The following is a 13,343-nucleotide window of genomic DNA, read 5'->3' on the forward strand; positions in this document are numbered from 1 at the left end:
TCGATCCTAGACCGAGTGGTAATTTTGCACTCTAGAAGTTTTGTTGAACAACGAGAAATAGTAATGCATATAGCAAACTAAGATTTCTTGTTGCTTCCAAGGCAACAACTTGAAGCAATATGAAATTGACATTGATCATTTTTGTAGGACATGCATTGACTATAAGATACTTTCCTTTCTAGGAGTAAGTTGTGATGACAACACTCTCAAACACATATGTGCTCTGAGTTGATGTCGCGGCATGCAAAGTACACTTAAACAAGGAGTGAACAGATGATTAATTTTTAGTGTACATAGGTCGCGGTACGACTATCTACCCTATTGATCTAGTTAATGTTATCCTCTAATCACTTCTTGACCAATAAAATCTAAAATCCTATCAATACCTTTTCTTTGGGCATCCATCATCAAATAAATAAATGATGACCCATATTAGTTGATACAACTCATCCTTTCCATGGAGGCATGGACTAACCTAAATCTTATATCCTCAAATGGAATTATTAGTTCACGTCCATTGTCATTAATTACCAAAACATTAAATTTGGACCTAGATGCTTATAGTTGGGCGCACCTTCCTCTGTCTTATTTGCCTTTTGACTATAGAATTTGACCTCCAGTTGATCAATGACCTCGCACATCCAAACATCCTCCTTTGGTTGCTAGTGCTTTTGTGTGTACTTGTCTGCTTCAGCTAGATCGATGATCTCATGAAGTCTAAAATTACCTTTCTCATCCTCGCCACCCCGAAAGGCCTCCACGATTTGAGACAAGGCGGGGTGAGGAATTTTCCTTTTCTAGCTTATAAACTTCTAAGGTTGAATCAATAGATTAGAGAATGCTAGAAGGATTTAGTAGAGGCGACAATTGAATGAGATCTATCTCTACTAGAGAACTAGTTGAGTGCGTTTAAATTGAAGGTCATCGTCAAGGTTTATGGCATCGACCTCAACGCCACATTATGGCTTCTATGGCGTCCACACCATTTGTAGCATAGTACCTCAATGTTATAGGTTGTAGCATCGAAACTAAGAAACTAAGGTTCAAATTCGGGCCTAGATGCTTACAGTTGGGCACACCTTCCTCCGACTCATTTGCCTTTTGACTATAGAATTTGACCTCTAATTGATCGACGACCTCGCACATCCAAACATCCTCCTTTTGTTACTATTGCTTTTGTGTGTATTCGTCTGCTTCAGCTAGATCAATGATCTCCTGAAGTCTAAATTTGTCTTACTCATCCTCAACACCCCGTAAGGCCTCCACAATTTGAGACAAGGCGTGGTGACCAATTTTCTTTTTCTAGCTTCTAAACTTCTAAGGTTGTCGTGGTTTTAGAAATCAGGGACAATAGAATTTATGTTTGGAGAAGATGCTAGCGTGGACTCACTCCGAATGGTCAATCGCTCGGATTCGAGCAAAGGGTTTGAGACAGAGATTTATACTGGTTCAGGCTTTCGCCCTAGTCCAGTGTAGTATTGATTGTAGTGTTGCTTGAGGAGTGTGTTACATCTGGTGCGTGTGTGAGAAGAAGGAAGGGTGGTCTGCCCTTTATAGCTTAAGGGTAGGGCCTTATAGAGGAGACTTGTTTTCTACTGGTGAGAGCGTGATCTGTTACCCCCCGTCGACGTAGTGTCTTTGATGTCGTCCGTGGGGTCGTGTGTAGACGTACTCCTGGTATGGCGTATCGCTTTGTTCGTCTAGCATATGGGCCCCTGTAGCAAGTCTGATGCATATGTCCTTGTAGTGGCGCATGGCGGATCCCTCGGGGCAGTCTCATGGTGCGATCGTGCGCGGCACAGCCTCGCTTTTTGTCATGAACCCTACGTCACCCTCCAGCGTGTGTAGGCATACATCTAGTATATTGCATTGTCCCATCGTTCTCGGTATGCGGGTCATTATAGAGACTCTGGTGCTTAGGTACCCCATAACTAGGGTTGATTGGCCCCACAAGGCAGTCAGGATACGCTAGAGACCGTACGCGGTGGCGTGACGTCGTGTTGACAGATACCTCTCGACGTTCCTTCGGTATGTCACGTTCATGGTCTAGACATGGTTTAGTGATGATGTGTTTTGTCGTAGCTGATGTGCATTAGTACTGGATCGAGACATCTACCTCGCTGAGTTGCTCGGTGAGGACTTGGTCGGCCGCCCCGTATTGCTGTTTCTCGACATGGAGTTAGTCGGTCGCTGCGCGTCGCATGGTTGCTCAGTAGAGGGTTGGTCGGCAGCTCCGCCTCGCAGGGTTGCTCGGCAGGGAGTTGGTCGGCCGTTTTGCCTCGTAGGGTTGCTCAGCCGCTTCGCCTCACAGGGTTGTTCGACAGAGACTTGATCGTACACTCCGCCTCGCAGGTTACTCGGCAGAGGGTTGGTCGGCAAGTGAACCGTTAAGAGTCTACTTTAGATACTCGGTCCCCGACAAAGATTGAATCAATAGATTAGAGAATGCTAGAAGGATTCAGGAGAGACTACAATTAAATGAGATCTGTCTCGACTAGAGAACTAGTTGAGTGCGTTTAAATTGAAGGTGACCTCAAAAGGTATGGCATCAACCTCAAAAAAACTAGTCAACGCGACCGTTAGGGCCTCTGTGGCATCCACACCGTTTGTAGCATAGTACGACGTTATAGGTTGTAGCATCGAAACAAGAAAAAAAACTAAGGTTCGAATGCAGTAATAATGCAGTAATAGTACCATAAAAGATGTGTAAACTTGAAATATTGACAAAATAAAAACAAAATGGAAAAAAAAAACGCAGGCGCCCACACTGGTCCAGTGGTCCTCCCTCTGTTTGGTGCTTTCCTCCCCACCCCCACCCACAGGCCTACTACGAGACGGTCTGCCTGCAAGAGGCGTCACATCGCACCCTGCGCGGCCGAGCCCTTCTTTCTTTGCCAAGTCGGTCAGAATATGCCTTCCTTGCCGCCCGCAACAGGTTCCGTGCGCAGACTTTCCAAGGTCTCTCGCCTTCTTTCGTATCACATGGTCGGCAACCAGGATCCTTTTATGCATTGTCTACAACTACCACTATCAGTACTGTCCTAGACTTTTTCCACTTACCATACCATCAACACGGCTAGTTTTTCCACTACCATACCATCAACACGGCTAGTTTGGAAATTCAAAACCACTTCGAAATTTAAGAGAATTAGAGAGAAAATTAGTTAATTTCTATCTTAATCTTCTCTAATCTCGAAGAGGATTTGAGGTTCCCAAAGAAACATGTTGCCATGCCTCAAATGCCTGTGCAGTGCAGATTGCACATTGCAGCATCACAAGCTACGTTACCAACAGGGTTTACCGGTATTACTGTACTGTACTGAGAAGCATCCACAGATCACTTTTTTTTTGGATCCAGCAGTAGATCACAGTTGAGCAACAAGATCAGGCATTCAGGCCAGAGATATTTGGCTGGCTGCGGCTGAAGACAAGCCGGGCATCATCATAATTATGTCATGGAACTCGGCCATAGATAGATAGATAGATTAATCTGCTGCTATGAATTGATTTCGCATCCATCAGGTTTTTAAGCTCTCATCATCACAACCAAATGAAGTCAGAAATTTATGAAAGAAGGGGAGGGGGCGCCATTCGTGGTCGAGGTCGTGGTCATGGCGCCAGCTTCAGCATTTTATGTGTTGGGGGTTACCCGGCCTTCGTCTTCCGGTTCTCGCCATCGCTCTGCCATCGATGGATGGTTTCTTTCTGCAGTGCACCCGCATACTTTGCGCCTATTTTCCTGAAGGAAAGAAAAAGACCAATCTTGCTTTACCATGATGATATAAAAACACCAATACCACTGAACTGCTTTACATATGACTGTTTTCAGATGTCCTCGCCCACCCGGGCACTACCAGAAACCATGCTCTCTTGCCCGAAGAATCAACCTTCGGTTGTTCACCAAGAAGCGGTTATGATAGTTCAACCATCGGCAAACTGTCAGCTTCTCTAGAATATTGCCTAACCCAATTGTAAGCTGCATGAGACTATCAAGACAGGGCCAAAGGCTGATTAGCAGCCCACCTAGAGTACATGCAGGTCCTAAATGAGTGTTGCCATCAGTCATGTATTTGGGGGGGGGGGGGGGGGGGGGGGGGGGGCACATGCCCATGTCTCCCTCAAGCAACTAAACAGCTACACATGCAAGCAAAGGAACAATGAAAGGAAATCTAGTGCCCAAGAAAAGTTCTAAACACAGCACCAACCCACCCGTCCTCAACAAGTGAAGCAATATGCTTTCTCCGGCCACAGATCATGGACCACAAATACCACGTAGGTACCAGTGGTACAGAATAAACAGGTACGTAAGATTTAACGGACATTATTGCAAGCATAATGGAGGGACAGCAAAACGGCAAATGCACACCTTCCCAATTGCTCCCATCTACCCTGGCAAATCTTGCCTAAACTTCACTGTTTTACCATTGCTTTCTTCTCTTTCTATCCCACTGAAGAGACATCTACCTACATTGCACAATTTCACCTACTACAGTGTATGTTATGTGCAGGTGAAGAGAACCCGAACTTGCATATCCTGAAGCTAATGGAACAAAGTGGACACAGTTCCCTATCCTACCACCAAGAAGAAACATGAGATTATCCTGACAGTGACAGATATTGGCATTGTCACCCGATTTCCCAATCTCATTAAAAAAAAGTCACATCAAGACAATGCTCTGTCTGGCCTTTCTTTTTGCCAGTGGGCGCACTAATTAGCTCACAGCATCAGATCCCTAGAGCACACTCACATAAGCAATGACAGCAGCGATGATTCTTGTCATCCCAGTACCAGACGAAATAATCAAATAAAAACAATTGCTCGCGTACCAAGCCTGTTCACTAAACAACTCTCAAATCTCAAGGTACCAATGATGCGTGGAGCTGTGGGAGACTGGAAACGGCCATGAACCATTGCCATTATTTCCCATGCCTTGGTGTAAGACTCAACTGCTCCACTTAACAATCCAGTCCACCCTGGGACATCAGTTAGTGACACACCTAACTAAAAGATGAGCATGTCACCATGTGCTACATAAATAAACAAGAACTTGTCACCACGAGCTGGCATATGCTTGAACAGAATTATTGCGTCTTTTATGTGATTCCAATTCAACATCGCATCTGTGGCCACCGGATAGTTGTGATAAAGCTAACTGCATTACTGCGTTTAACAATGATAATCTGGAGATAATGGCATGGGGAATTCAGCGCTCACCTCCGCTCTCTCGCTCCGGGCAACTCATCGACCTGCCGACCTTGCCGCCGGCGTGGTCTTGTTGGCGGCTATGATTGACCACCTTCGCCGAGCTTACCCTGAACCCGGCCCCGGCCCTGCCGGCCGTCTCAGGCATGGCCTCATCAGGGGGCAGCTCCACGTACTTGGCCGCGCTCATCTCCATCTGCGCGATGCGCACGGCGCCGAATAGCCTCTCGGGCAGCTCCTCCTCGGACTGGGACTCGACGAGGAACCCCATGTCGATGGTCACCGACGTGACGGCGCCGAGCGCGAGATGCAGGATGGCGCTGGCGATCGCTGAGCTGCCGATGTCGACGTCGATCTCGAGGTAGTCGTCGCCCTTGTGGTAGCGGCACGTGAGCGCGCGGCCGAGCAGGCAGGCCGCGTAGTTGCCGACGGTGGCGCGGACGATCCAGGGACCCTTGACGATGCGGTTGGCTATCTTGAAACGCGCGTTGCGGTACGCGTCGTCGCCGTGGATGAAGCGGCCGAGCAGCGAGTCCGGCGGGATGGGTGCCTCCGCCGCGAAGTAGAACACGGCGCTGTACGCGTCCGGCCGGCCCGGCACCTGCGGAATCAGAAGCACGGGACGCGTAAGACGAGAAAAAGGGAAATCGAATCCTTTTTCTCTTCTCTCGCTCCTCACGGCCATCACGCGTCTGCGCCTCCCTGTTCCTGGTAGGATAGAATCTAGATGCGATGCGATCGGGGCCGGGCGGTGGGGGCGAACCTGGAGATTGACGGCGAGGAGGAAGTGCGCGCTGGGGTCCTTCCTGAGGCGCGCGCGGCGGAAGGCGGCGGCGACGCGGTTGTCGTCGCGGGCGAGCACGTGGTCGAGGCGCGCGTGGGAGCGTAGCCAGTCGACGCCGGCGGGGCGGAGCAGCCAGTCCGCGGCGGACGGCGCCTTGCCGCGCTTCCCGCCGCCGCTGGAGAAGTAGCCGCGCGCGCGCAGGTGGAAGAGGTCCCCCGGCGGCGAGGCCCAGCCGTTGGTGCCACGGTCCAGGTCGACCAGCCGCAGCGAGCAGGCGGCCACGGCCTCCTCCCGCCAGCTCTTCTCGCCGGAGCCGGCGGCGGCCTGGCCAGGGCGATCGGGCTTCGTTGGGCACATCGCCGGGCGCTGGCGAGGGGTAGTTTGGGGAGAGATTTCGCTGGGTGGGCTTGGCGTCTTTGCGCGAATGGAGGAGCGGGGGGCGATGGACTTCGCTTTCGGAGGAGCTACCTATAAAACAGTGGGATGGCCGGCCGGATGCAGATGCAATGCCCCAGATGCCAGATCTTCTGGAAGCGAAAAAAATAGTTAATGAAATATATTTTTTCGGTTTTAAATGATAAAGTATTTTGTCTTTTTGAATGCGTTAATTTTACTCCATATCTAATACATTGTAAAGTTTATGTATTAAGACGTCTTATTTAAAGTATAAATACTTGTATGTTACATATATCTAGATGTATAGTAAAATCTACGTGCTATAAAAACGTCCTATAATTAAAAAAACTACTATGTAATACTAATAATAGTGTCACGCGGTGCCTTTGCTTTTAAGCACATCGACTCTCTAATTTGTTGCCAAGTTCGTACGCTGAGCAATACGGCAATCCAACGCTGAGTCCTGGTTAAGAAACCACTTAGGGCCCGTTCGTATGGATCGGATTGGCCTGTTTCCAGGTGGAATAAATTGGTCCGGTTTGGAATTTAGTTGGAGTCATTTCAACCGTTCGTTTAGCTTTAAACTGGAAGCAAAACAGGCCCGGTTTAAACTTTCTCCTCCTTCCATGGCCCGGAACAAAGCCTTGTGTTGTCTCCTCTGGATAGAATCATCGCCATGGTAACGCAAATTCACCAGGTTTAAGTAAACCAGCTGGATCCACTCTATTTGGGCCAGGAATAAAAACAGGCCTGTTTTAAAAATATAACAAACGAACGGGCCCTTAGGCCCCGTTGTTTCGGCTGGTTTGGACCGTTCCTAGCCTCCTTCCGGGTGGAAAGAAATAATCTGGATTGAAATTTGGCCCGGATTGAAACAGTCGTTCGTTTGAACTTGTATCAAAAACAAAAGCCACCAGGTTTGGAGATTGTCCGTTGTTCACGACCCGGTACGAAACCCGGTCTCATGTCCTCCGGAATGGTTCCTGGGCTGGAATGAGTGGGCCACTATTTCCTGGCTGGAACTGTTTCCTGGCGCGGAATACATCCCAGGCAGCCGAACGGGGCCTTAGGCCTTGTTCGTTTGTGCCGGATTGCACCCGGAATCGTTTCAGCTAATCAAAGTTTATATAAATTAGAGGAGCAATCCGGTTAGGAATTATTCCGACCCACCAATCCGTAACAACCGAACGGCGCCTTAAGGCTTGTTCGGTTAGCTCTCAATCCGTGTGGATTGAGTGGGATTGGGTGGATTTAAATCCCAAGCAAGTCAAACATCTTCTTAATTTTTTCCAATCCTATCCAATCCATGTGTAGTAGGAATAACTAAATCATCTTCTATACTCAAAAGTACTCATCCGATTTTGAGTTATAAGTTATTTTAGCTTTTTTAGTTTATGGTTTTATTGTTTACTTAGATAATGTTATATTTGGATACACATTTTAAAGTCAAAATGACTTATGATTTGAAAATAATAGAATACTGTTTCTAAGATATGGAGATGCTACAAAAAATCTCTTATCGATCTCCTCTACCTATATTTAAACACATCTCTAGAACACAACATCTTCCTTCTAACAAATATCTACTCTTCTTTATCTTTATCTATATCTCTACTATCTATTAAGGCAATAGTATAGACCATGGGCACAACCATACCCCCGCTCCCCCCTCCTCGCGTGATCCGCGATGTCAGGCCCCGACCCAACCACCGCAAATGCCGCCATGGATCAGCCACGTTCGCCCCCACCCCCGCGCGATCCATGTCCGTGTCCCGCCTCCCTGTACGTCGGTTGTGCCCGGTCCGCGTCACGCCGCCATGGATCTGCCCCCCTCCTCCCACGTGCGATCCTCGCTCGTAGGCCCCTGACCCAACCACCACAAACGTCGCCATGGATCCGCCCCCGCCGCCGCAAACACCGCGCACATACAACCTGCGCCATGGATCCACCTACGATGGCGAGCACGCGCTAGCGCCCAATCTGCACTCGCCCAACTGCATTTTGCGCCATCCGCGTCCGTGTCCCGCCTCCCCCTATGCCGGTTGCGCCTGGTCTGCATCATCCTCATCCGTCTAGCGCAAACAACCACCCGACTTGCACGGCAATCGGCGGATGCGACAGAAGTTGTTTCCGTCCCGCATAATATGCCTACTCCCGACGCCTGCCGGAAGCATGATCAAGGAAGACCAAGCCCAAGGAAGCCCCCCCACCTCCGGTGAAGACGGAAGAGGCTTTCCTACCCCCGTCGGCAAGGAGCAACCGGGGAAGAAGGCCCCACCACCCAAAAAGGACCAAGCCCAAGGAAACCTTTTCATTTCATTCATTTCAGGTGTGTATTCATGTTACTTTCTCTGTAACCTTCCGTTTCAAGGAGTGGCTAGTGCGTTCATCTTCAAAATCACCAACACTTTAGCTTAGAATAATGGAGGAAGCATTAGAAGGCAACAAGTTACAATGGTAAACCATACTGTGTAGCAAAGTTTAAACTGAAGTGTATAATATTAATGAGCTAAAACCATCATGTCTGTGCGCAAACTGATAGTCGCCTAGAGGGGGGTGAATAGGGCGAAACTGAAATTTACAAAGTTAATCACAACTACAAGCCGGGTTAGCGTTAGAAATATGATCGAGTCTGCGAGAGAGGGTGGAAAACAAATTGCAAGCAAATAAGAAGTGTGACACGCGGATTTGTTTTACCGAGGTTCGGTTCTCGCATACCTACTCCCCGTTGAGGAGGCCACAAAGGCCGGGTCTCTTTCAACCCTTTCCCTCTCTCAAACGGTCCCTCGGACCGAGTGAGCTTTCTCTTCTCAATCACTTGGAACACAAAGTTCCCACAAGGACCACCACAAGATTGGTGTCTCTTGCCTCAATTACAAGTGAGTTTGATCGCAATGAAAGATTGAAAAAGCACGATTGCAAAAAGCCAAGCGACAAGAGCGACAAATAACACACGGATTACTTTCTCTCTCAAGTCACTAATCACTAATGATCTCTTTTCTCAATTGTGAAACTTGGAGAGATGGAGGCTTTGAATGTGTCTTGGAATGAATTGCTAGCTCTTGTATTGAATGTTGAAGGTTGGAATGCTTGGGTGTTGTGAATGGAGGTGGTTGGGGTTGTATTTATAGCCACCAACCACTTCCTAGCCGTTGCTCCATTCTGCTGAGCGCGAACGGTCCGCCCCCCTGGTCCGGACGGTCCGCCCCTGTAGATCAACGGCTGAAAACGCAACGGTCAGCAGTAACGGCTATATCAACGGCTATATCGCATTTAATGTGTCGTCAGATGTCAGATGAAGCCAGTCGCGGACGGTCCGCCCGCCTGGCCCGGACGGTCCGCGAGGCCGCTATAATTCATTTCTCCGAACCCGTCACCTTCGGGGTTTTCGGTTTCTCACCTACCGGACGGTCCGCGCCTTAGGCCGGACGGTCCGCGCGAGGGCTCGGACGGTCCTTGCTTTTCCTCCGGACGGTCCGTAGTGGAGACTCGTATTTTTGCATTGGTTCTGTCTGAAGGGTATCCTGGTGTCACGGACGGTCCGCCGTAGGGGCCCGGACGGTCCGCGCTTGGCCTGTTTTTCAAAAAAGCTTCTCCTGTCCGGAATAATCTACGGTATTCCGGACAGTCGATTTAGTATAGTTGTAGATGAACCTTTGACACCTGTAGAACATATAATCTAGAGCAAACTAGTTAGTCCAATTGTTTGTGTTGGGCGATTCAACCACCAAAATTAATTAGGGACTATGTGAAAGCCTAATTCCCTTTCAATCTCCCCCTTTTTGGTGATTGATGCCAACACAAGTCAAAGCAAATATAGAAGTGCATAATTGAACTAGTTTGCATAACGTAAGTGCAAAGGTTGCTTGGAATTGAGCCAATAAATGTTACTTACTAGATATGCATGGATTGTTTTTTTTTTGTTTTTAACATTTTGGACCACGCTTGCACCACATGTTTTGTTTTTACAAATTCTTTTGTAAATCCTTTTCAAAGGTCTTTTGCAAAATAGTCAAAGGTAAATGAATAAGATTTTGCGAAGTAGTTTCAAGATTTGAAATTTTTCCCTTGTTTCAAATGCTTTTCCTTAACTAAACAAAACTCCCCCTAAATGAGATCCTCCTCTTAGTGTTCAAGAGGGTTTTGATATATCTTTTTTTGTGAAAAACTACTTTCTCCCCCTTTAGAACACAAAAGGATACCAAATGAAAATACTCTTTGAAAAACTAAGTTTTTTTGAATTCGGTGGTGGTGCGGTCCTTTTGCTTTGGGCTCATATTTTCTCCCCCTTTGGCATGAATCGCCAAAAACGGAATCATTAGAGCCCTTGAGTTACATTCTCCCTCTTTGGTCAAAACAAATGAGTGAAGATTATACCAAAGATGGAGTCCTTTTGCTTGGTGCTCATGCTTTCTCCCCCAAGAATGGAGGGTTGCTTGGAGTGACGGCGAAGGATGAGTTACGTAGTGGAAGCCTTTGTCTTCGCCGAAGACTCCAAATTCCCTTTCAATACACCTATGACTTGGTTTGAAATAGACTTGAAAACACATTAGTCATAGCATATGAAAGAGACATGATCAAAGGTATATAAATGAGCTTTATGTGCAAGTCAACAAAAGAAATTCCTAGAATCAAGATAATTTAGCTCATGCCTAAGTTTATTAAAAGTTTGTTCATCAAGAGGCTTGGTAAAGATATCGGCTAATTGATCTTTAGTATTAATGTAAGAAATCTCGATATCTCCCTTTTGTTGGTGATCCCTAAGAAAATGATACCGAATGGCTATGTGTTTAGTGCGGCTATGCTCGACGGGATTATCCGCCATCTTGATTGCACTTTCATTATCACATAGCAAAGGGACTTTGGTTAATTTGTAACCGTAGTCCCGCAGGGTTTGCCTCATCCAAAGCAATTGCGCAACAATGACCTGCGGCAATGTACTCGGCTTCGGCGGTGGAAAGAGCGACCGAATTTTGCTTCTTTGAAGCCCAAGACACCAAAGATCTTCCCAAGAACTGGCAAGTCCCTGATGTGCTCTTCCTATTGATTTTGCACCCCGCCCAATCGGCATCCGAATAACCAATCAAATCAAATGTGGATCCCCTAGGATACCAAAGCCCAAACTTAGGAGTATAAGCCAAATATCTCAAGATTCGTTTCACGGCCGTAAGGTGAGCTTCCTTAGGGTCGGCTTGGAATCTTGCACACATGCATACAGAAAGCATAATATCCGGTCGAGATGCACATAAATAGAGTAAAGAGCCTATCATCGACCGGTATACCTTTTGATCCACGGACTTACCTCCCGTGTCGAGGTCGAGATGCCCATTAGTTCCCATGGGTGTCTTGATGGGTTTGGCATCCTTCATTCCAAACTTGCTTAGAATATCTTGAGTGTACTTGGTTTGGCTTAGGAAGGTGCCTTCTTGGAGTTGCTTCACTTGAAATCCTAGAAAATACTTCAACTCCCCCATCATAGACATCTCGAACTTTTGAGTCATGATCCTACTGAACTCTTCACATGTAGACTCGTTAGTAGACCCAAATATGATATCATCAACATAAATTTGGCATACAAACAAGTCATTCTCAAGAGTTTTAGTAAATAGAGTAGGATCGGCCTTTCCGACTTTAAAGCCATTAGCAATAAGAAAATCTCTAAGGCATTCATACCATGCTCTTGGGGCTTGCTTGAGCCCATAAAGCGCCTTAGAGAGCTTATAGACATGGTTAGGATACTCACTGTCTTCAAAGCCGGGAGGTTGCTCAACATAGACCTCTTCCTTGATTGGTCCATTGAGGAAGGCACTTTTCACGTCCATTTGATAAAGCTTAAAGCCATGGTAAGTAGCATAGGCCAATAATATGCGAATTGACTCAAGCCTAGCTACGGGTGCATAGGTTTCACCGAAATCCAAACCTTCAACTTGGGAGTATCCTTTGGCCACAAGTCGAGCTTTGTTCCTTGTCACCACACCATGCTCATCTTGCTTGTTGCGGAAGACCCATTTGGTTCCTACAACATTTTGGTTAGGACGTGGAACTAAATGCCATACCTCATTCCTAGTGAAATTGTTGAGCTCCTCTTGCATTGCCACCACCCAATCCGAATCTTGAAGTGCTTCCTCTATCCTGTGTGGCTCAATAGAGGAAACAAAAGAGTAATGCTCACAAAAATGTGCAACCCGAGATCTAGTAGTTACCCCCTTATGAATGTCGCCGAGGATGGTGTCGACGGGGTGATCTCGTTGGATTGCTTGGTGGACTCTTGGGTGTGGCGGCCTTTGTTCCTCTTCCTCCTTGTCTTCCTCATTTGCATCTTCCCCTTGATCATTGCCATCATCTTGAGGTGGCTCATTTGCTTGATCTTCTACTTCATCAACTTGAGCTTCATCCTCATTTTGAGTTGGTGGAGATGCTTGCGTGGAGGAGGACGGTTGATCTTGTGCATTTGGAGGCTTTTCGGATTCCTTAGGACACACGTCCCCAATGGACATGTTCCTTAGTGCGATGCAGGGAGCCTCTTCAATACCTATCTCATCAAGATCAACTTGCTCTACTTGAGAGCCGTTAGTTTCATCAAACACAACGTCACATGAGACTTCAACTAGTCCAGTGGACTTGTTAAAGACCCTGTATGCCCTTGTGTTTGAGTCATAACCAAGTAAAAAGCCTTCTACAGTCTTAGGAGCAAATTTAGATTTTCTACCTCTTTTAACAAGAATAAAGCATTTGCTACCAAAAACTCTAAAATATGAAATATTGGGCTTTTTACCGGTTAGGAGTTCATAGGATGTCTTCTTGAGGATTCGGTGTAGATATAACCGGTTGATGGCGTAGCAGGCGGTGTTGACCGCCTCGGCCCAAAACCGATCCGGTGTCTTGTACTCATCAAGCATGGTCCTTGCCATGTCCAATAGAGTTCGATTCTTCCTCTCCACTACACCATTTTGTTGTGGG

The 13,343-nt window shown here is 47.1% G+C and overlaps 1 protein-coding gene across 3 annotated transcripts; it reads right to left on the reverse strand.

Annotated features, from left to right (window-relative positions):
- Nucleotides 1-3,406: 3,406 nt before the first annotated feature.
- LOC100191241 (uncharacterized) lies at nt 3,407-6,507 on the reverse strand. Of its 3 annotated transcripts, none has more exons than XM_023302401.2 (3): nt 5,967-6,507; nt 5,216-5,804; nt 3,407-5,121 (listed from the first exon to the last, which is right to left on the reverse strand). In XM_023302401.2, exons 1-3 carry the CDS (start codon nt 6,342-6,344, stop codon nt 5,003-5,005), a joined length of 1,086 nt encoding a protein of 361 aa, XP_023158169.1. In that variant the 5' UTR covers nt 6,345-6,507; the 3' UTR covers nt 3,407-5,002. The 3 variants fall into 3 exon arrangements, with proteins under 3 accessions (XP_023158169.1, NP_001130147.1, XP_020408580.1); NM_001136675.1 differs by having other exon boundaries at nt 3,453-3,739; nt 5,967-6,476; XM_020552991.2 differs by having other exon boundaries at nt 4,306-5,028.
- Nucleotides 6,508-13,343: the final 6,836 nt, after the last annotated feature.

This window comes from Zea mays, chromosome 5 (assembly GCF_902167145.1).
Source record: "Zea mays cultivar B73 chromosome 5, Zm-B73-REFERENCE-NAM-5.0, whole genome shotgun sequence".
NCBI lineage: Eukaryota > Viridiplantae > Streptophyta > Magnoliopsida > Poales > Poaceae > Zea > Zea mays.